This window comes from Rhagoletis zephyria, unplaced genomic scaffold (genome assembly GCF_001687245.7).
Source record: "Rhagoletis zephyria isolate East Lansing unplaced genomic scaffold, Rhagoletis_zephyria_1.1 Rzeph_scaffold_05245, whole genome shotgun sequence".
In the NCBI taxonomy this organism is placed as follows: Eukaryota; Metazoa; Arthropoda; class Insecta; order Diptera; family Tephritidae; genus Rhagoletis; species Rhagoletis zephyria.
Window position 1 is genome coordinate 4,020 of NW_016162328.1, and position 22,386 is coordinate 26,405.

Here is a 22,386-nt window from a genome sequence, read left to right on the forward strand (position 1 = left end):
ACACTGTAATGGCATAAAATACTTATAAAATGCAACCCTACAAATAATCAAATAATATATTACAATTCTAATAACTACTACCATTATTCTATGTTATAATATATATAACATACATATGAGGCATTCTTTTTCATACCGGACACCATATTTGGTGTCACAATTTCTATTGGCTTCATATTTCTCCTTTTTTTCTTCGGATATACATATGATCTGTCAAATTTTGGATTTTTTCGTTATTCTGACTAAATAATCAAGTACTTCTTCAAATTGTTATATCTCGGGTTCTGTTCATCGTAAAGACTTCATTGTTGACTCTCACAAAATAAACCACCTCGTCATTCAAAAAAAATGAAATAGTTCTTAAAAAAACACCCAATCTTTGTAACATGTTTTTTTTATAGAGAATTAAACGAGGATTAGGATGGTGTAATTTTAAATCCCAAATTTACTGGTCTTTACTATGCAAATCAACTTAAAAAAGTTCAACTGTTAAAGTGACTTCGACTGCACAATGAATGAATATCAATATCGTAGTTTTTAGTTTATTCAGTTTGTAATTACCTTTTTAAACTGATATAAAATAAAGATATTTATATTTATTTTCTTAAAAACACAGATTTATTTTTCTTTCTAGTATTCGCACTAAAGGAAGACTGCAAAACTAGTTTGTTAGCATATTTTAATTAATGGTAATAATATTCCGATATATTCCGAGATCCCGGGATTACCCATTTAATATCCCGAAATCCCGGGAATCACAAAATGGTCCGGGATTGGATGCCTTAATACATACATATCGCACGTTTAATAGCACTGTAGGCAAATTTTAAACTTTTGGAATATCACAGCTCAACGACCAAACACATAACATATGGCTCCCATACAACTGATTGTTCAGATATAAGGGTTTGCTTTATAACTCAAATTTTATTTCGTAATATTTCTTACTTTTATTGGGTTCTTTCCAATCCCATTCTGATATATTTTTAAACGACTTCAAAAAAGGATTCGTCGGAATAGTATTTTTATGTATGTTACCGCATAATCTGTGGTCCAAGGATAACCGATTTCTATAATTCTTTCTTTTAGGTGGTACCTCAGAGGTAGTCCCACACTAATTCCGTTAGGGTCGATCATTGCATCATGAACAAAATTGCTTAAAAATTACTTGAGGCAGTTTCTACTGCACGAATGGTTTTTTAATACCCTTTGCCTGCTGCGATCGACCAGCAAAAGTCCGCCAAATAAGAATTCAATGGTTTTTCAGCGCATCGAACCTCATAATGAATTGGTGAAATCTTTCTCCTACCTCGTGGGTTTCTGTTGAAAGCTGTTGTTCGTAAAGATCAAAGTGACTGTGTAGCATGGAATTACCACAAACGAAACATATGTTGTTTAATTTATTGCAAATCTTCTTAAATTTTTTCATCTTTGGGAGTTTCAGAAGACAATAATATGATGAAAAAAAGTTTTTGTTAATTTTTCGATGTTTTTTTTTTTTATCAATTAATACGACAGCAATCGCGCGCGTAGAGTTTCAGTTTGTGTTGTTTGTCTTGCCAACTTATGTCAAATATGACGCGGTATGGACCACCACCTATTGGAAAATATTACCCAGTCACTTTGACTTTAACGAACAACAGCTTTCACAGCACAAAAAAAGGTACTAAAAACCCATTTGTGCAATAGAAACTGCATAAATATGCAAAAATGTAAAACCACATATCTGAACAATCAGTTGCATGGAGGCTATATGTTATAGTGAGCCGATTTCGATGATTTTCGGAAATGTTATTACCTTAACCGAAAAACCGTCACGTGAAAAATTTTAGTAAAATAACTTTAAAACTGATAGAATTATTAACAAAAATGTTAAAATTTAAGCAAATTTTCAGGTAAAACCGGAGCTAATCTGGCAAAACGCGGGACGTCATTAAATTAAGAAGATCCCAATTAAGTTAGATCAGCTATCAAAACCTTTTCCCAGTAAAAAAGTTCAGCTGTGATATTTTTGCCTCCCTTCTGTGTAATATACATAATTTCTAGAAAATTTCAATTTGGTGGGAAAACGTTGGATCAATTCATACAGTTGGTATACCAAAACACAGATGGAAAGACACATATCTTCGTAATTTTTTCCAAAACAGTAAATTTTGAATTACGTCTCTATATTACGCTGGTTTACAGCAAAAATGTTCTATCGAAAATCGTGTAAATTTTTTTTCTATGGATACGCTTTCGAGATATTTCAAATTTAGCGTTATTCAGCTCAAAAAAAATTTGGTTCCTTTTAATCACGCATATCTTACGAACCACTTTAAAATTCTTAGTACAAAATACGACAAATGAAAGCTAATGCAATTCTCCATAAACCGTATGTACATCACTTTCCGATAGGTTTCTGACAAATTACTTAATCATTCGACCTTTTTTTTTATTTTTTAATGAAAAAATAAAAAAAAAAATCAAACTTTAGCAGAAGAAAAATTTTAAAAATAACATATTCTGTCTAAAATTTTTGCATCTGTACTAAAGCCTGTTCTGTTACAAAAACAAAGTCAAATTACCAATGAAGAAAATCGATGGATAAATAAGAAATAATGAGTGGTCAAATGAAAATACGCAAAGATTTTTTGTATGAAAAATGAGCAGGAAAGAAAGTTACTCATATACTACGTACACCTGAGTAAAACGCTTTTCTGTTCATATTTGCGCATTTTCACTCATTATTTCGAATTTATCCATCAATTTTCTTTATCAGTACTTTGATTTTCCCCCCCCTTCAGATCCCTATAGCTAGGGACACGAATTTCGATACGATACGATACCATATCGATACTTTTGGCATTCTATACCGATATCTTTTACTCGATAGTTTTAAAGCTATATTTTTTGGAATCGAGTACCAGAACCCTATATCGTATCGAATGTCTAAAACTCAAATTAATAAGATAATCACCCTCATTTTCGAGGATCGAATCATATTGATAATTTCACTTCATTGCCTAAAATTTCCACTCGACTAGTATTAAAACGGGAAAACTTGGCAGCACTGCATAGTTTCCAACGCTTTTCGTCGTTTACTTATTTCGGCACGACTGTAGACAATGCCAATGTTGTCGAGTCGTACAATTTAGCCCAATTTACGACTTACGCAATGAGTCTGCATGTGACTGACAATTCTTCCCAAAATAAATTGCGCTTTAAAGAAGAGAAATTTGTACTAAAGTTTAGATTGTAGATGTAGGGGGATTTGAACCCACGGCCTCGGTGTTTTAAATCAACATCTCTACTTGTAAAAATAATAATAGTTTGGCATTTACACAATATGTTAGTGTTTGGCCGAGCTTCTCCTCCGATTTGTCGTGTGGCCTTGGTGTTGTGCCATAAAGGGGATCCCTACTGTTTTACGCTGACTCTAAACGGCGATTGTATTTTTTTATGAGAAGCTGTTTTTCTTGGCAGAAATACACTCGGAGGTTTGCACACTTCTAGTCACTACACCACAGGGGCCTACATAGGACACCAATGTTGAGACATTTTTTTGGATTTTGGCATCGATATTTGGGATATCGAGTCTTTTTTTCCGATATTTTTACAGCGATACTTTAAATGAGTACCATATCGATACTTTCCGTTCGATATCGTGTCCCTACCTATAGCGGTCCCACATATGTAGCGCGCGTTGCCCCAATCGCAGCGTGGCCCTGTAGGCGGCATCTTTTTTCTCTGCAGCTTCCGGACACTCCTCATCGTACAGCTGAAATTAGTCAAGATCGTAAACCTACCGGCATGTAAACCCGAGTCAGCTGACACGATCTGTCTTAACAAATCGCCATGTAAATGTAAACTCAACACCACAGAATTTTTCTGTAGTTGTAGACCGTAGCGCAGAATTCTGCGGAATTTAGATTTTTCCGTATCAGGTGGCAACCCTATTAAAAAAAGCAACATTATGCTTTTCTAGAGGCCAATCGCATTCATCTGACACCTCATCGTTTGTAATCCAACGAACGGTGCGGATCTTATAGTTTTTTAGACAGGTGGCAACACTATTAAAATTCTAAGTAAAAAGGTCACTCTCCTGTCGATACAGAGTATATTACAGAACATTTCGTCAAAGTCTGTTCTGTATTTTTCGAGATAACCGCGTACAAATAATCTGGACTTTCCCTTTATACTATGTATAGATATAGATGAGCTGGAAAGAATGTTACACGTACGTGTACGAGTATCTAATTTTTTATTGTTTCCCCTGTTAAAGCTCAATACGCTGTAAAATAGCGATAGAAATTGCAAATTGCATTGAAAATAAACAATAAAAGTTTTTTTTCGCTTATTTTATATTGAGTTCGCGATAAGAAATAAACAGGGATGTGTTTTAAAATAATTTTGTAGTTTTGGAAAGTTTTTTTTACGTTTAGTTTCTACAGCGTATTGAGCGTCGTACAGTTTCCCAAGTAAAAACACTATCAGCTGATTGCCAAAAAATGCCTACAGCTGAGGTCACCTGTTTTTTTGGCATCTGTTGTTATCTTTTACAATTTCATCCATTTCTACTATAATTTCCCAGTAGAAAAAATGTTCAGCGGTGACATCGTCACTAATGAGGATTTAGTGACATCGTTGCACTTGCTGTGAATCCTAAACGACATATAGGTGACAATGACAGGCTGGTTTTCAAAACGTATCAATACAATGTTTGGAAACTGTTATACAGCGGTATTCAAACTGTTTGTATATGCAGAGTTGCGACACATTGCAACCATATGCATTTCATATTTTGAATACTCAATATACCAATGAACAATTTTATGATTTTTCCATTTTTAAAACACCACGGGTAACCAATAACAAACGAAGCATCAACTTTGTTTCTGATGCGCTGATTGCGCTAGCGATGCGTTTCGTTAAATTTTAGGATGCGTTTTGGAAAAGTATACATCGTCAACATTTTATAGTTCGACGTTATTGAACGTTATACTTTGTACGTATGCAAAGCAATTGACGTTTTGGAAGTCAGCCCCACTGGTGACAATCTCGTGCAGGTGTACTCCTATCAAAGACTTATAACAGACAATGTCTTGCAGCGGNCCACTGGTGACAATCTCGTGCAGGTGTACTCCTATCAAAGACTTATAACAGACAATGTTTTGCAGCGGTCACTTATAAAAAGTCCATTGCAAGATACTGTCTGTCGCTTGAATGCCATCAATAATCACTGCATGACAAAGTCATGTAGATGACATCAACGACGAAATTACCATTAAATGAAAGTCATGAACAACTTCCATGTAAACGGAGCCCAAAGTCATTTAAAACGTAACTTTTCCGTACAAGACACTTAAGTGACTAATGCATGACATTCGCTACGGGGTTATTCAAACACTAACACACTTACTTATGAAACTGTACGATGGTATTGAGGCAAAAGTTTTACTTTTTTCATTCACAATGCAAATCTAAAATGAAATTATCTTGGGAAAATGACTTGGTCCAGAAAAACGTTAGTTTGCGTGTTCGGCTTTTTTTGTGCCATTTTAGCGTTTCTACAGTGTTCTTATTAGATAATAATTCATTCACTTTCCACGGTTTTGTGGTGAAAAATGTGATATTAATTATTGGGGGTTTCCTATCAAAAGAGATCATGGATATGAGATATGGGGGAATTATTCCAAGTGAAGTAATGGGAGGGAGGAGAAAAATTTTACACTACCATATTTGAAAGCGAGAAAACTGCTTTATTACATCACCTGTTTATTGCACCATATTCCCTTCAATAATCAAAGTCTTATTTAAGTTTTTTTTTTTACTTTTATGAATTTATAAATGAATGGCTTAACATATTCGTTCTGGACACGGATAACAATAATCGCCACACGGATAGCAAGGCGAATAACTTGGATAACACGGATAACAACATGGGTAAGTGCATGGATCCGGTTTTCTACGACGATCAATCATACAAAGCAAGGGTGGAGGAACTTCTGTAAGACGCTCACGTCGAAGTCTCCTATAAAGGTGGAAAAAGTCAGACACTGTTAATAATCCAAAGTGATTCGATTTTCGTTCCGTGTCCAATTCTCGAATAGTGGAAGCCAATGCATGCCCAAAAGCTTTCGATCCCAGACAAACGCGCTTCAATTTAACATTAATTTAAGCATTTTTATTTAAAATTTTGGTCTTAAAATCGTTACTAGCAATTTCGTACGCAGAATTTTGAAAATAATGCCAAACACGTCAACACTTAAAATTTATCGTCTCCAGCAGGTCCGGGTACTATTAAATTATTGCCTGATAACAAATAGTGGGCCGTATGAATAAAAACAAGCATTTGCTTGTTCTTAAAATTTCAGATCTTTTACTCAATTTATTCAAACAAAATTGAAGTNTAAGCATTTGCTTGTGCTTAAAATTTCAGATCTTTTACTCAATTTATTCAAACAAAATTGAAGTAAAAGGTATGCAATTTTAAGAAAAAGCAATTGCTTAGTTTTTATTCATACGGCCCAGTATCTGCTTCAATTACTATTCGAAAATTGTTTGGAGCTTAAGTTCGTTAAATTTTCTAATACGGACGTAATAAACATAGTGCGCATAAAGCACTTACGCTTGATATGCGGAGCTTCCAGGAACTCCGGGACCTCCAGGGCCTCCACCGCCACCCTTTCCACCACCGCCAGGTAAAGGCTTTCCTTCGGGCCCTATTCCGCCCCCAGGGCCTCCGGCAGCGCCTCCTGGCCCCCACCTTCCATTTCCACGTCCACCTCTGCCACCACCAGGTACACCGCCTCTACCGCCTCCAGGACCCCAAACTCCTCTGCCCCCACCAGGACCCCAAACTCCTCTACCCCGTCCAGGTCCCCAACCACCTCTACCACCACCAGGACCCCAACCACCTCTACCACCACCAGGACCCCAGCCTCCACTGGGAGCACCAAGCCATCCACCGCCCCACCCACTTCCTCCGCTAAAATCGTAGTGCGCACCGGTTGCGCAGTTGTATGATTTCATAAAACGGTTGGGTGGTAGCGGATACTTTGGCTGGACATTCCAGTCATTCTCTACATACTGCGTGCCATGGTTCACAAGATGAGGCTTCTTAAGTCTCTCCGGTTTTACCACGCCCGCAGGTGGTGTCACACCGAAATCGAATTCCACATCTGAGTCTGTAGTGTCGGACAAAACCAATGTGCTATTGCAGCAGGATATTTGACGCTTTCTGCACTCCTTGCTGACTTGATATTCCAATCGCTTTTTATCCAAGAAGCTCCGACAGAAACACTCAACCACTGGTTTGTGACAGGTGCATTTTGCGAAGCCCATGTCTTTGAGGCAACGCTTCAATTTACTCATTTCGACCATTAATGGATTTTTGGTTATTTTAAATTGTATGGGTTTCATATTGAGGTACGGATCGGCACATTCCTTGAGTGCCTCAGGATCCTTAAGCGGTCGCAATGTTATGAAATATTCATCATTCTTTTTGCATATATGTAATGTGGGCCGCTGAACTATTTGCTCCTCCGACTCTTTGCCATCACCTTTGCCTTGGTCGCGGTAGGCGTACTGCGAGACACGTATTGTGTCTGCTGGGTAGTCTTTCAGAAAGAATCTCATGATCTCTTTGATGGGTTTGCGTATAGCGCCCGGCTTCCAACCACGTCGTTTGCCACTTGTATCTAAATTCCACAGCCATCCCATATTTCGCGGTACATTCTTTTTGCCAAGGTTGAAACATCCATTGTTGTTGCGTTTTTGGGGACGAGCATCCTTGACCGGAGAAAAATGACCACCACCATAAGAATATCTGAAAAGGTTAATATTATGAATCATAAGAATTTGTAATCATAATACTTGTAATTCTCATTGCATGCTTACGACTTCTTTTCATTGTTGCTGGTTTTTGAGTTAGACGTTGCTGCTCTCGGCTGCCTTTTTTTCTTTCGCCTAGGCATTTGTTTGTCATTCTGGTTATCTCTTTTCTGCTTTTCTGAATTTCCCGAAATATCTCCTTGAGGGCGTTTCTTTTGGTTTCGTCCTGACCCTTGTAACTCTTTCTCGCATCTTTCATCTTGTTTGAAAGGTTTGTATTGTGCTTTTTTGAGGTCATACAAATCTCTCAGCTCGGAGAATACGCGGGCCAGATAAGGGCGACAGTCCTTGCTGCTTGTCTTACATACGTTGAACATTTCCTCCGATTCGCATTTACCACAGTCCTTTTTGGGTTCTTCCGGCGGCCGTGGCGGTTGAAAGATATCTTCGCACAACTTCCGTATTCGGCAATGAGCGCACACCTTGCCGTTCTTGCATGTGCATCGACATTCTTTTTTGTCGGTAGAGGAGGGTATCTCCTCGTTTTCAGCTCGGCAGCAGTCGCTTATTTTTTGATCGGTGCCACTCGACTGTTTGTCCAGATACTCTTGAAGTATTTGATCAGCGGTCAGTTTTTCATTGTACGGTTTCTCTTCTACGTACGGTACCGGCTTATAACCACATTTTGGACAGCAGGCAAGTTTGGGTAGCCAAGAAATATTTGTCTTGCAAACCGGGCAGTGCCTGGAAGACGAGATTAATATCAATAACGACTACTTATCCTTTCATAGAAGGTTTTACTTCGGTGTGTGCATGACCATTTGATTAGTGTTCGGTGCCACTGTGGGACAAATATTGATGAGCTTTTCGCCGGCGAAAGCACCATCCTCCGTATGTTGGTTGGCAAAGCAAGAACATGGAAATCTGCAATCTAAGTGTAAAAAATTAATGAAGTCTGTTGTGGTTTTGAGCGTAGCCTTCACATGCACAGGTATGCCTTATAGTATAGTTAGCCTAGGCTTCACTTAACTTACGTAAGAAACCGTCAATGATTACTCAACCCGTCAACTTAGTAGTGATTTGTAAATTTTCATAATCAAAAAAGTGAATATATGGATTGTCCGGTTCTGTTTCAAGTTATTCTCGCTAACTTCAAAGTAATTCCATTTATGAAGGGTAAAAACTTGGCTGTAGTCGACAATGAGCGAAAATGGATTGAACGGCAAACTAATAATTAAATTTATAGTTCAATTGTTTATTACGTTGGTTTTACGTTTGTGTCTTCTGAGTGTAGATCGAAAGGTTGTATGAGAAAACCAATCTGAGATTATTGATAAAACTATAGACCGGTCTGGTGAACAGCCAAGACGCTTACTTCTTCGGTAATTACAGCCTGCAACGATGTATACATTTTTAGTTTATCTTGCAAAATTGCAGAGGTATATTACATAGTATACCAGAGGTTCCCAAACTTATTTTTCTCGCAGACCCCCTTCAAAATTTGACTGGTTTCGGTGGACTCCCTGATGCTCATTTCTAACATATTCCCAAAGCTCATCAAAAAAAAAAAAAATTAAATCTAACGATGTAATTTTGCATCGCGGGTGATTTCCAAAACTAAAGTCGGAGTGGCAAAAACAAAAATTAAATATTTTCTTGTGTTATTTTTATTAAAACAATGTGATTACACACTTGCAAGTTTTAAAGAACAGAGCTCGTAAAGCCATGAAAGAACTATCTCGCTCTGAGGAGTTATATTTTTAAGAGCAATAAATAAACTCCTCACAAGATCGGCTCACTCATGAATTTGCATGTGATATATTTGTCAAATAGTTTATCTGTGTTGATGGCATCATTTTTACCCTGCAGTGAAACCCCAAACTAGTCAGGAAAAATACTAGTTTACATCTAGAATTTTCCTGTCATGCCCGGTTTTATTTGACTTCGACAGTTTAATACAACAAAGTACACAAAATATTATAACTTTTATTTGGGTATATTGTAAACCCTTAGAGTACATATTCAATTATACCAGACCTGTTAAGTAACGATAAATAATCATAATGACTAATAATTAAAACATGTTTTTGGATAGCCGTGTTATGATTAAATACCAATATTAGCACCTTTTTAATGATTAATAAATAATTAAAAATTGCTAATTAATTCATTAGTTTTAAATACATGCTTATTTTGTTATTTTTGATAATTTTCAATTATTTTTTGACTTAATATAATTATCTGATTAATTTCAATTATCAATCAACTAGCCAAGCTATAGACAAAAACTAATAATATTTAATAACTGCATGAATTATTTATTTATTTTATTCTTATCCAAATCTCAAATTTTAATTATAACTTTTATAAAATCTTAAAATCAAAATGGACTGAAATGTGCAAAGTTAATGAATTTAATTTAATTTAATGAAAACTTTTATTTTTATTTAAGTTGGCTCGAGAATGAACTAAAGTATTTATTTTATATTTAACTAAAATGTTTTTTTTTTGCATAAATGTAATATTAAATTATTAAAAAGATAAAAATTTACTACTAAAAAATTTAACACGAATTAGTGGCAAATCTAAGGCCCACTTGCAGAACATTCAGAGTTAAATGTATAAATAGAGAGATAAGTAGCTCAGAGTTAAATTGTTATATTCCTTAACCAGACATTGTCTTGCAGCATTGATAACTGGCCCAGAGTTAAGTAACCCGAGGGATTTTTAAATTAAGTAGGCACCACTCTCTCTTTTTTGACGTTTATTTACATTTCTTATAAGAATTTGAATATAGAATTTCAAACACTTCCATACATACATACATACATAAATAGGTACAAATTGTAAATTGGCCAGCGGCACTTCCGAGAGTTCTCTTAATTGGATGGACTACTAACACGGTTGGTGCATTTTAATCGCATATATTTTTTACGCCAGACTGACCAAAACCTCAGAGCTGAAGGTGGAATATTGAATACGTGAATATGTATGTATGTATGTACATAGTATGTTTTCAAAAATATTTTTTAAATCTCAATTTATTTTTTCTTGTTACTGACAGAATTGACATACGTAGAGATAGGAAGTTAACTTTCGAAAATTGCTGGGCTAAATATTTAACGATTTAACTCTAATTTTACTCCTAACCATTGATTGTGCAAGCCAATTTATCAATTTAACCAGTAAACTTCGAGTGAAATAGATAACGTGATGTTCTGCAAGTGGGCCTAAGGCTGCTAAATAAAAATGTGTAATATATTAAAGTATAATAAGCAAACGTTTTTTATTGTATATTCATGAATTCATTTTATTTTTTGACTCCCAAAGTAGTGGTTTCGGCCCATAATTAGGCTAGTATTTTTCTGCCTATTTTGAACTAGTATGAGAGTGATTTATTTCTGACCGAAATCTGACAGTTGCCATCTTGTAGGACATCCCCATTTTAAAGCTACTAGGTGATTGCATGGAAAAAAGGTAGTTGGCTGACTAGTTGGGCATGTGGTTCATACTAGTCGTGGGGCAGTTTACAACTGGTACATTTGACTTCGGGGTATTTTTATCGCTCCGAGTTTTAAAGTGATTCGAAAAATATTCGACACTCGCCTTTTTAAAACACTAAACTTGAAACAAGAGAACTGCAAAGCTTTTTACGCCAAACTTCAAATTCAGAAATAAATCCACAGATAATTTTTGCCGCAAGAACTTCTTCACGGACAAAACGCTTTCATTAGGATATTTGGGACGGCAGTGGAGGATATGCCTTCAGACGACCACGAGACCAAACGTGGACGTGAATTGTTGGTAAAAACGTTGGGCCAAATGTTTAAATAAAAACATTAATTTTGGGCGGGAGGAAGTCCGCAAGGTCTGCTAGTAATAACATAAAAACCGATTTGGTTTTTTGTTTTTAACTCGTAACTCCAATTCCAGTTCTGCTTAGGTACAAATATTTAAAACCAAAGGTTTGTCTCTACGGGAAGGCATTGGTGTTATTGAAGCGATTAAAAATAACACAGGCCAACAAAAATTGGAAACGATTTTGTAACCTAAAATGTTAAAGCAGTTTTTGATAGACTTTTCCATGCTGACTTCGAATCCGTAAGTAAAAAGTTTCCATCACGGCCAGATTTTGAGAAAAACGTGGTCAAAGTAATAAAAAATCGCGTTTTTTGCAATATTTGCGAAGCTCTAGCAAAAAACAAAAAAAGGTGATATAACTTTACACTTCGGTAGTTTTGGGACTGTGGGCTGAAGGCTGTTGTTAGTGCTTTCGTTGACATTTTTGGCTACTGTAAACGCCAGAGGAAGGTAAATTTCCATAATCAGAGCTCCTTTTCAAAGAGGAGGAGAATAATCTGCTGAACCATTTCCTAACCTAAATGAAGCTACGGAGCTCTTGGTCCTCGCGGCAGTTTTTGCTGAGAACTCGTTGCTATTCTTAGGCACTCCGACTAGTCCTAGTAGTGTAATCGTTCCGGCATACTAAAGTATGAAGCATTTATGCCGAACACAAATAAAAATTATTTGTCATTTCAATAGGAAATAATTGAAAACTAATGATTTTGTGCTAAAACTCATGCCTATTGTATTAAACCATAAACGCTTATGCAATATTTTACTGCAGAATAATACGCGGAAATGTATAACTCAGAAAAAACGGCCAGAAAATGTGTAATGTGTGTGCCACCATGGCTAATGCAAGGCGCGCAAGTGTGCAGAAGTGGAGCCGTCATGCATTCGTTTCGGCATGAGGAAACAATTACTATACTATGATTAGGCGCGTAATGTGCGGAATGCCTTAGACGACGCCGCACTATGTTACAAAATGCCGATTTCGTGCGATTAGTTAAAACCTTTTTCTATTTCTTTTCTACGTTTAAAATATGATAAATAAATGTAGAAAATAATTAATTTGGGTGTGTAAATTTACATATCGGTTAACATATGAGCACACACGCACACTAATGCTTGCATATGAAATGGAATAACAACTATAATCTGCGCCTAGATGAAAAATTCGCGACGAAAATAGTACCTAAGCTTAATTCACAGAAACCAACAACAGCTCCTATGTCTACCTGAAGGAATTGTAAGCAAAAGGCACCCGATTTACTAAAGTAGAAGTGATATGTATAAAAAGATGCTTGAAGTTTTTAAGAAATTAAAAGAAATTAAAATTAAAAATTGCATCATGAAAGGCGTTGCAGTCGTTTGGCTGAGAAAATGCTGATTGATCCACCGGTACATATCCTTTATCTCTGGGAAGTAGTCATACAGGTATCTTTCTAATCATACCCTAAGCCGAGGAAATATACTGAGGCAAAATGCAAACCCTCGTATGTGAGGTTGCCTTGATTTTATTGGAAAGAGTAAAACTTTTCCTATTTCAAAACGATTCTCTCTATTTTAGTATGAATGGATAAGGAACTTCCGGTGAGCCAATGTATTTTTTTGGGACAAAAGTCAGTTAAGAGGTTTTGCGCAATTTCGATACGCGGTCTTGTACCTATATTATCAAACGTTGGATATATTTGTTTTAAATTAATAGCTCACACTAGAACTAATCAAACTATTGGATTCCCCTAACTCTGCGGCTTGAACTTGTGCATGAGAAGGCTGAACCGGGTTGTTTCCCCACCTGAACTGTCTCTGGTACTGCTCGAGGAAAATTTATTCTCATGAGGACAATCGCGCATATGAACAGATGCACGACAAGAACGCTTATCGTTTGCTGTTGATATGGAATCGATCAGCTTTTGATATGTGTTTGACATTTTCTGTATGAAGACGCATAGAAAATGTATACTATTGATTCAGGAGAAAACACTACTTCTACATACCTTCAGCTCACAGCACTCCGCATTGTCGCAGGTGTTCAGAATGTCAATTGTCGGCACTAAACGTCCGTTCATGGCACGATAGCGCGACAAGTCGAGTGCTGTGGTAAATCGATCACCATCACAGGACTGATTAGAGTCGGGCAGTAGGCCGGTGCATTCGTCATCTTTATTCGTATCACCGACCACAAAGAGAATATCATGCGGATTGATCACCTTATCCAAGTGATGTCGTATGTCATCGCGGTCACCCATAAAATCGTCACTGCGCCGGCGTTATATGCGGAAACAACAATTACCATCTTGCTGAGAAAGTGAAAGGCTTCATTTGAACTTACCAATTATCTTGGCATTTACACTTTAGTCGCACGATTACTTCAACAATGCCAACTATATCATCATCCAAAACGAGCTGGCATTCGTCAATATGTGTGATTTCATTAGACGAGTCGGCTACTTTGTTGAGCACAGAATCTGGCCATATCAAAGCTCCAGATCCTGTAAAAACAAACCACAAAAAAAAAATTTTAAAATCGGGTGGTAAATAAAAAATGCAATTAAGGAAACCCCACTTTTGGTTGTTTTCGGACGGGTCAAGTACACATATTTTCATGGGGCCGAAATCTTCTTTCAAACCTCCCTAGTTTAATTTATTTTCGTTTTTTTTTCTTGAGTACCGGCCCGGTATAATGTACATACATATTTACCTATGATCGCATTGTCATATTTCACAGTAATCCTAAGTGGATTAGCCTCCATGTCCGCACGTAATTCCTCCGGAGAGGAATCAAATTCGTAACTGCGTCCGGAACGAAATTCGGCCACATTGATGCGACTGGCGGTTATGCTCAGAGAGACATTATTGTAATTTACATCGACGGTAAACAGATTCGCATCATCGAATCTTTGCGCGGTCGTGTCAATGCGCACAACGATGATATCAAATATGTAGCCCGTTACCATTATTATGCGTCACCGTTGGGTTAGTTTGCAAAAATTCTTGGCTACACCGCAATTTAGACCATTTAAATACAACTTAGTTAATTTAATTCAAACGAATTTAAAAAAATGCTGATAGTGTATTCTGAGCCTTGTTCCTATTTTTTATTTTTTTTNTGTTTTCCAGGCGTCGCCGTTTAGCTTGTTTTTCTCCACTAAGCACCTTTTCAATTTTAGTTTCTACAAAAACTTGCTCTTTTATCAAATTTGATATTAGATTGAATATATTTCCATTGTATTGCCAAACTAAACATGAAAGACGCGCGATTTTTTATTCCAAATTTTAGCCTGCGGCGTTTTTTTATATTAAATTATCAGCCTCATTGCGAGAGTCGTGCCGAATGCAAGTCGTTTTTCGAGAGTCGAATCGTATCGAAAATTTAGCGTCATTGCCTAAAATTTCCACTCGACTAGTGTATTAAAACGGAAGAACTTGGCAGCGCTGCATAGTTTTCGACAATTTTTGTCGTTTACTTATTTCAGCACGACAGTAGACAATGCTAATGTAGTCGAGTCGTACAATTCAGCCTAATTTACGACTTACGCAATGAGGCTGTATATTTTAAGAAATACTGAAAATTTGGAATAAAAAATCGCGCGATTATTTATTCCAAATTTTCGCCTGCGGCGCTTTCTTAAAAAAAAAAATTTAAAATATATTGAAAATTTCCGCTACTTTTTTAAATAGGAAACATTCTAAAAAAAATAATATTATTTTAATTTGTTGTCTGCGGGAGCACTCCATAATCCCGACTTTGAAGATCCCGACTAGACATAATCCAGACAATTTTTAAAAATCCACGCAATACAAAATCCAGACAGGACATAATACAGACTTATCAAAATCCCGACCAAATAAAATACAGATAACACATTATTCCGACAAGACAAAATCCCAACAACTCAAAATCCCGACAAGACATCCAGGCAAAATAAAATACAATGTGTCCGGAAATGAAATTGATGACTTATGCTTAAATCGCTTCTTCACTGCAAGGAGCCTAACCCTCTCGGCAACCATTTTACCACAAGGACGAAAGCTGCGTGTTATCGTCGATGGCAAACTAATTCCAACGGTGAATAACCGGAAAATTGTCAGATCTAGCTCTCGTTTCCGGCGCATACAACCGAAATTGCCAACAAAGTACAGAGCCGTAGTCCTCAATTCGGCAGTACTTGGCCAAAGACAAAGAAACGGTGTTGCAAACATACAAAGCCGTCCGGTTCTAAATTATGCAGCGCCTGTGTGTTCTCCGGGGACAATTGGTTCGCAGTGGACGAAGCTAAAGACATGCCACAATACAACACCCTGGACAACCAGCGGATGTCTTCTGATGTCGCCAGAACATCACATCCACAGTGAAGCCGAAATTCTCCCAGTAAGGTTCTACAGTTGTCAGCACTCGAACTTGCTTGAGCTGAAGGACCAGGTCCAGCACTACGCACAGCACCCCTGGGACTGGGACTGTACAGACAGGTTATTAACGGTATTTGCAAACTCCAGTCAAGTGAATGCCATCATCAGTGCCAATCACCACCTGTGAACGAGAATGAGCTTCAACAGCCACGAGATACCAGCGTAACTCTGGCCCAACTCGCCTCCCAACATCGAAAATGAGTGTCCAGCATGTGGAGATTCCTCCCTTGACACCGACCACCTCTTCACATGCGCACTCAATCCAACTCAACTAACATCCCCCCCTCTCGCTGGTTCTACCTCATTGAAATATCAAATCTCCTGGGCCTACCGTTAGTTGAGCCTGCGGACAATTAGTAATTAGTAAGAAGTAAGATTAGTAAGATATATATTAAAGGGCTTTGCTCTTACGTGGTTTGGTTCTTTGAAAAGGGTTGCCAGATGTTAGAAAATGAAATGCAAATAATCGAGTTCGGAGATGTTTTCGTGAAATACTTAACCCACCGTCACCACATCTGCATCGAGAATTGAAGAGATTGGTGCAGTACGGTTTTATTTTTCAGAAAAGGTTTGCCACATAATAGAAATTAAATTCAAAATATTAAGATTATTAGAAAAGTTATAAGTATAATATGGATATCAATCCGAAGGGTTATGATTATTTTATTTTTTTAACTATACGTAAGGGGGTTGCCACCTTATTAAAAAGTGAAATTCAAATAATTGATGTGAAGCTTCTTAATCGGAAACGGGGGAAGGCAAAGATAAGGATATACACAGAATCAAAGATAATGATGGACCGAGGAAGGGATAAAGAGAAAGACAAGGACGAACTAAAGATTTCATTGCACCCTTACGTTTGACATCCATCTATATTTTAATATATCTTATAACTTGTGTATATTTAAATTAAATTCGGCTTTTCAAATAGTTGGCTACCCACATCAAAATATTATTTTCAAACTAAAAGCTTCCAGCTCTTTCGTCTGATGCCGATTGTGATACATATCTAAATTACCTAATTCCCTTAATTCAAGCTCAGTTTGACTTTTTAAACAGATGGCGACCCTACTTTATGTAGTTTAGATATGAAGCATTTCAAAGCTCTTTCGATAGATATCCATATTGTAATAAATCAATAAAGTTATTAAATAATTAAATAGTTGGCAACCCTCATCAAAAAATTTTCAAAGTCAAACTTTCTGAAACCTATTTTGACGCCTTCGTGTACATATTTTCAGACTACAACCAAGGTGTATTAAACAAGGTGGTGTTGGGGCGACAGCTGAGTTTTTCGCCGTGGAGGCCATTACGTCAAAATGATGTGTTTGTTGTAACTCATACCAATGACAGTATGGACATCAGCGTATAATTTGTTAGTGTAATTTTTTACTTATATACGGCCAACACCACCTTGTTAAATACGCCTTGACTACAACCAACCTCGCCTGACACCATGGTACAATAATTACAGGTAGTGTCTTCCCAGAGAGCGCACATACCGATCTGCCTTATTTAAAAAATATCATTTTTGCCCACACTAAAACGTTTACTGCTAGGGAAAATGGATATTTCCATGCCCCATTAATCATATATGTACCCGTATTATTTTAAACAAACCATCTTGCAGAAAACTTATTTAATTTGCAAAAGTCGGAAAAAAACATTTGCTTGTAAATAAATTCAAAATTTGTATGGCTCACTTCATTTCAAAAGTTTTTTCTTTTGTTTTGAAAAATTATTTAAATTAAATTGCGAAAACAAAAAGCAAAGCCAAATAAAAGTAAAAGAATCAACATTGAACTGCGTCAAAATGAAAATAAGGGAGCACGAATTTCGATGTGAAGCAAAACCCTCTGGGAAGACAATACCTTTAATAATTGTACCATGGCCTGATTCCCATATTGTGATACGTATTCCATATTGAAGTAATTAATTTAACTTAATTGCATTAACTTTGTTAATAGGTGTTTACCGGATAGCAAACTAACATAATTTAAACCGTCTCCAAATATCTATGTCTTATGTCAAAATTTCGTCAAAATCGGTCCAGAGGTTTTTGAGTAAATGTGTTACACCACTTTTGCAACTTTACTTTATATAAATACGTATAAAATTTACTCACTTCTCTTTGAAAATCTTTAAAGCTCCAAATAATGTTGTATGGGCGGTCAAGGTGGGCGTGGCCCGATCATGACGATTGACTTCGCCAAATTTCAACTTCGAAGCAGCAGTAGTTCATTTATGCCAGAAAAACGGAATTAGGACACGTGTGTATTGGTGAAAGGAGTAAAACTTAAATGCAAAATTTAATAAAAATTNTTTGCCCACACTAAAACGTTTACTGCTAGGGAAAATGGATATTTCCATGCCCCATTAATCATATATGTACCCGTATTATTTTAAACAAACCATCTTGCAGAAAACTTATTTAATTTGCAAAAGCCGGAAAAAAACATTTGCTTGTAAATAAATTCAAAATTTGTATGGCTCACTTCATTTCAAAAGTTTTTTCTTTTGTTTTGAAAAATTATTTAAATTAAATTGCGAAAACAAAAAGCAAAGCCAAATAAAAGTAAAAGAATCAACATTGAACTGCGTCAAAATGAAAATAAGGGAGCACGAATTTCGATGTGAAGCAAAACCCTCTGGGAAGACAATACCTTTAATAATTGTACCATGGCCTGATTCCCATATTGTGATACGTATTCCATATTGAAGTAATTAATTTAACTTAATTGCATTAACTTTGTTAATAGGTGTTTACCGGATAGCAAACTAACATAATTTAAACCGTCTCCAAATATCTATGTCTTATGTCAAAATTTCGTCAAAATCGGTCCAGAGGTTTTTGAGTAAATGTGTTACACCACTTTTGCAACTTTACTTTATATAAATACGTATAAAATTTACTCACTTCTCTTTGAAAATCTTTAAAGCTCCAAATAATGTTGTATGGGCGGTCAAGGTGGGCGTGGCCCGATCATGACGATTGACTTCGCCAAATTTCAACTTCGAAGCAGCAGTAGTTCATTTATGCCAGAAAAACGGAATTAGGACACGTGTGTATTGGTGAAAGGAGTAAAACTTAAATGCAAAATTTAATAAAAATTTAAATTTTAATTAAATGACAATTAAATTGCCACTAAAAAGTTTCGTGAAGTCGGCTTTAAGGGTACCAATTCTATTAAAAAAAAACGTGGGACGCAAATCATATTCGTTTTGAAATAAACGAGAGTCGAAAAAAATAAAAGGCCCATATAATTGTGATGAGACGACGTAAAACATATTCGTTTTGGAATAAACGTCCCTCGAGACGAAAAAAATAAAACGCCCATATAAATATTATGAGAAGACGTAAATAATATTCGTCCTGAAATAATCGTCCCGTGAGACGAAAAAAGATATTTCTCGTAAATAATTATTATACAAAGACGAAAAAAATTTATCTTAAGACAAGGCGACGGTTTTGATCCTAAATAATAGAATAATTATTTTCGGTCTCTGGTTTCAACATACGACACAATAAATAGGCTATAGCATTCGCAAGCATGCAACATTATACTGAAGTTAACCTTTCAAATTTATGCCCCTACGTTTATCTTGGGCCGCTGACTGACATTTAATTGTATAATTTAGTTTAAAACAGCGTTTAAACTAACTTTAAACCACAGCCGTGCACTAAAAAACTGGCCATTAGTGTTTATTTCTTACATCAGCCCGTCTACACACTGTTATCACTCATGCCACAGATCTAAATTAATTAAAATAATTAAATCACATCCCAATGGCAAGACTTAATTGGTTCGATGGCACTTTCAACTAAAATTAAAATAGTTGCAATTTGAATTTAAATTCCGATTGGCGAATTTGCAGTTTCCGAAGGATTCTAAAAAGTAGCAAAAAGAACTTTCTTCTTGTGCAAAGTAGAATTCACTGCCTTGAAATGAGTTTAAAACGCAAATATAGTTTTTGATAAAAATGCAGTTACAGTGGTTCGAGTACATATGAATGTATGCTAATCCTATAAATATTAATCAATTGGTAGTAACTAAGAATTTTAGTTAATTTAAAGATTTAAACAACATTTATTTTAATAAGTTTGAGTATGATGTGTATAGATAACATGATCCATTTTTTCATTTGATGAAAATAAAGTTATTTAAATTGCTTAAGTTGTACATATTTTCACTTTGTAATTTGGATTTTCTTCACGCTAATTTCAACGCATAATAAAATGCGAATAGGTGTACTCGTAACAATGATCCAATGATTAGCTACATATGTATGTAAGAAGGTAAGCTAAGCAAAAACACTAACATAATCCATATTTGTATAATAAGTATAACCTGAATCGGATGCCATAGGCCTTTTTTCTAAAAGGGTAGTTGTGCTTTTCAGCAGAAACTTTCATCTGTTTACTGTCTAGCATTGACGATTTGCACGAACTCAGGCTTCAGGGATGCACCGCCCACAAGAAAACCATCGATGTCAGGCTGTTTGGCTAAATCTTTTGCGTTGGCACCAGTCACTGAACCCCCATATTCGATCCGTAGTGTGTTTGACACTTCCTTTGAGATATTTTCAGCCAACCATTGACGCAAATAGGCATGCACTTCTTGCGCCTAAAGTGTAAGAAAAAAGTAAATGTGTTATACAATCAGATTATGCATTACATTGACATTTCAACTTACTTGTTCTGGCGTGGCAGTTTTGCCAGTGCCAATAGCCCATACTGGCTCATAGGCAATAACGACATTACTCCAATCTTTAACCTTTTGAGCTATTGCACTCATTTGTCTAGCAACTACTTCTTGCGTTTTTCCGGATTCGCGTTCTTCCAGTGTCTCGCCAATGCATGCAACTACTTTCAAGCCAGATGCCAACGCATGTTCCACTTTCTCAGCAATGAGCTCATCGCTTTCCTTAAAGATTTGACGACGTTCCGAATGGCCCAAAATAACCCAGCCGGCACCAGTGTCTTTGATAATCGCTGGAGAGATTTCACCGGTGAAGGCACCTTTCTCCACTTTGTAACAATTTTGTGCAGCTACATTGATGGAAGAGGGCAGCAAGCTGCGCACGTATATGAGATAAGGGGCTGGTACACCTACATAAACCTCAGTATTGGGATCCAAAGGTCCTTCAGTCAGTATTTTGCACAATTCGGCAATGGATTGTTGGTTGCCGTTCATCTTCCAATTACCACCCACACAAAATTTACGAGACATTTTCTCGTTTTTGTTACTCTTATCGCAGCTATTGAATGAACGGGATATCTGCAACGCAATTAACTAAAGTTGTAAATTAATAAAAAGGTTTCTAAGCCGGTAATTGGAGCAACTAAATTTTACCCACTTTGCTAGAAGCAGTGCGAAGAAATAACCTTGCAATGACCCCTTCGGCTACTGTCATCACCATTTCCTTTTACGCTGTACTTCGTCTTAAAAAGAAAAAGTCCCCAACCGATTCGTGTTAGTACGTTCCCAAACCGATTTTTTAATGCAACTCTGTCAGTAATTGCCGATTAGAAATCACGGATGTCGCTGCTGACGCTTGTTTAGGTACAAAGAAAAGATTAAAAAATTGTCAAATCATATCAAAGATCCAAAACGGCAATTTTTCAACTGAAAAGTCGAATAGATTGAGTTTTGTTTGAGAACTTACATATAAGAACGACNCGACGCTTGTTTAGGTACAAAGAAAAGATTAAAAAATTGTCAAATCATATCAAAGATCCAAAACGGCAAAAAAGTCGAATAGATTGAGTTTTGTTTGAGAACTTACATATAAGAACGACAAGGTGCCAGACAGGTTTGCCACTGACGAAAAAAAAAATACCATTTACCATTCACTTGGGACAAATTACAAAATCTGGAAAATATCTATCAATAACTTTTTTTAGTCATTTTAATAAAATTATATTTAGTTCTATTTTTTAGCTATTTCAATAAAAATTAAATTTGTTTATAAGGAATTTTTTATTTTACTAATTGTTTAGGGGGATCGGGCGTTTTCAATTCCCAAGACGAGAACGGCTGAACCGATTTGAATAAATTTGTTTATATCAAATTAAAGAGGTTTAAGAAAGATAACTGTTGGAAATATTTTTGACGAGGGTTGCCACCTATTGGAAAGTTTTTAATCCAATTTATAATGATAAAATTATTGAATTTTTACAATATGGGTATCAAATTAAAGAGGTTTAAGAAGGATAACTGTTGGAAATATTTTTGACGAGGGTTGCCACCTATTGGAAAGTTTTTAATCCAATTTATAATGATAAAATTATTGAATTTTTACAATATGGGTATC

At 36.2% G+C, this 22,386-nt stretch overlaps 2 protein-coding genes across 2 annotated transcripts; both read right to left on the bottom strand.

Moving 5' to 3' along the window:
• Window positions 1–5,838: 5,838 nt before the first annotated feature.
• Window positions 5,839–14,741, bottom strand: LOC108371832 (uncharacterized). The gene is made up of 8 exons (XM_017627438.1): window positions 14,363–14,741; window positions 13,994–14,153; window positions 13,659–13,920; window positions 13,457–13,595; window positions 8,617–8,746; window positions 7,882–8,559; window positions 6,611–7,810; window positions 5,839–6,013 (listed from the first exon to the last, which is right to left on the bottom strand). Exons 1-8 carry the CDS (start codon window positions 14,616–14,618, stop codon window positions 5,839–5,841), a joined length of 3,000 nt encoding a protein of 999 aa, XP_017482927.1. The 5' UTR covers window positions 14,619–14,741.
• Window positions 14,742–20,213: 5,472 nt separating this feature from the next.
• Window positions 20,214–21,508, bottom strand: Tpi (triose phosphate isomerase). The gene is made up of 3 exons (XM_017627437.1): window positions 21,430–21,508; window positions 20,766–21,365; window positions 20,214–20,696 (listed from the first exon to the last, which is right to left on the bottom strand). The coding sequence occupies exons 1-3, from the start codon at window positions 21,490–21,492 to the stop codon at window positions 20,490–20,492; spliced, it is 870 nt and encodes a 289-aa protein (XP_017482926.1). The 5' UTR covers window positions 21,493–21,508; the 3' UTR covers window positions 20,214–20,489.
• Window positions 21,509–22,386: the final 878 nt, after the last annotated feature.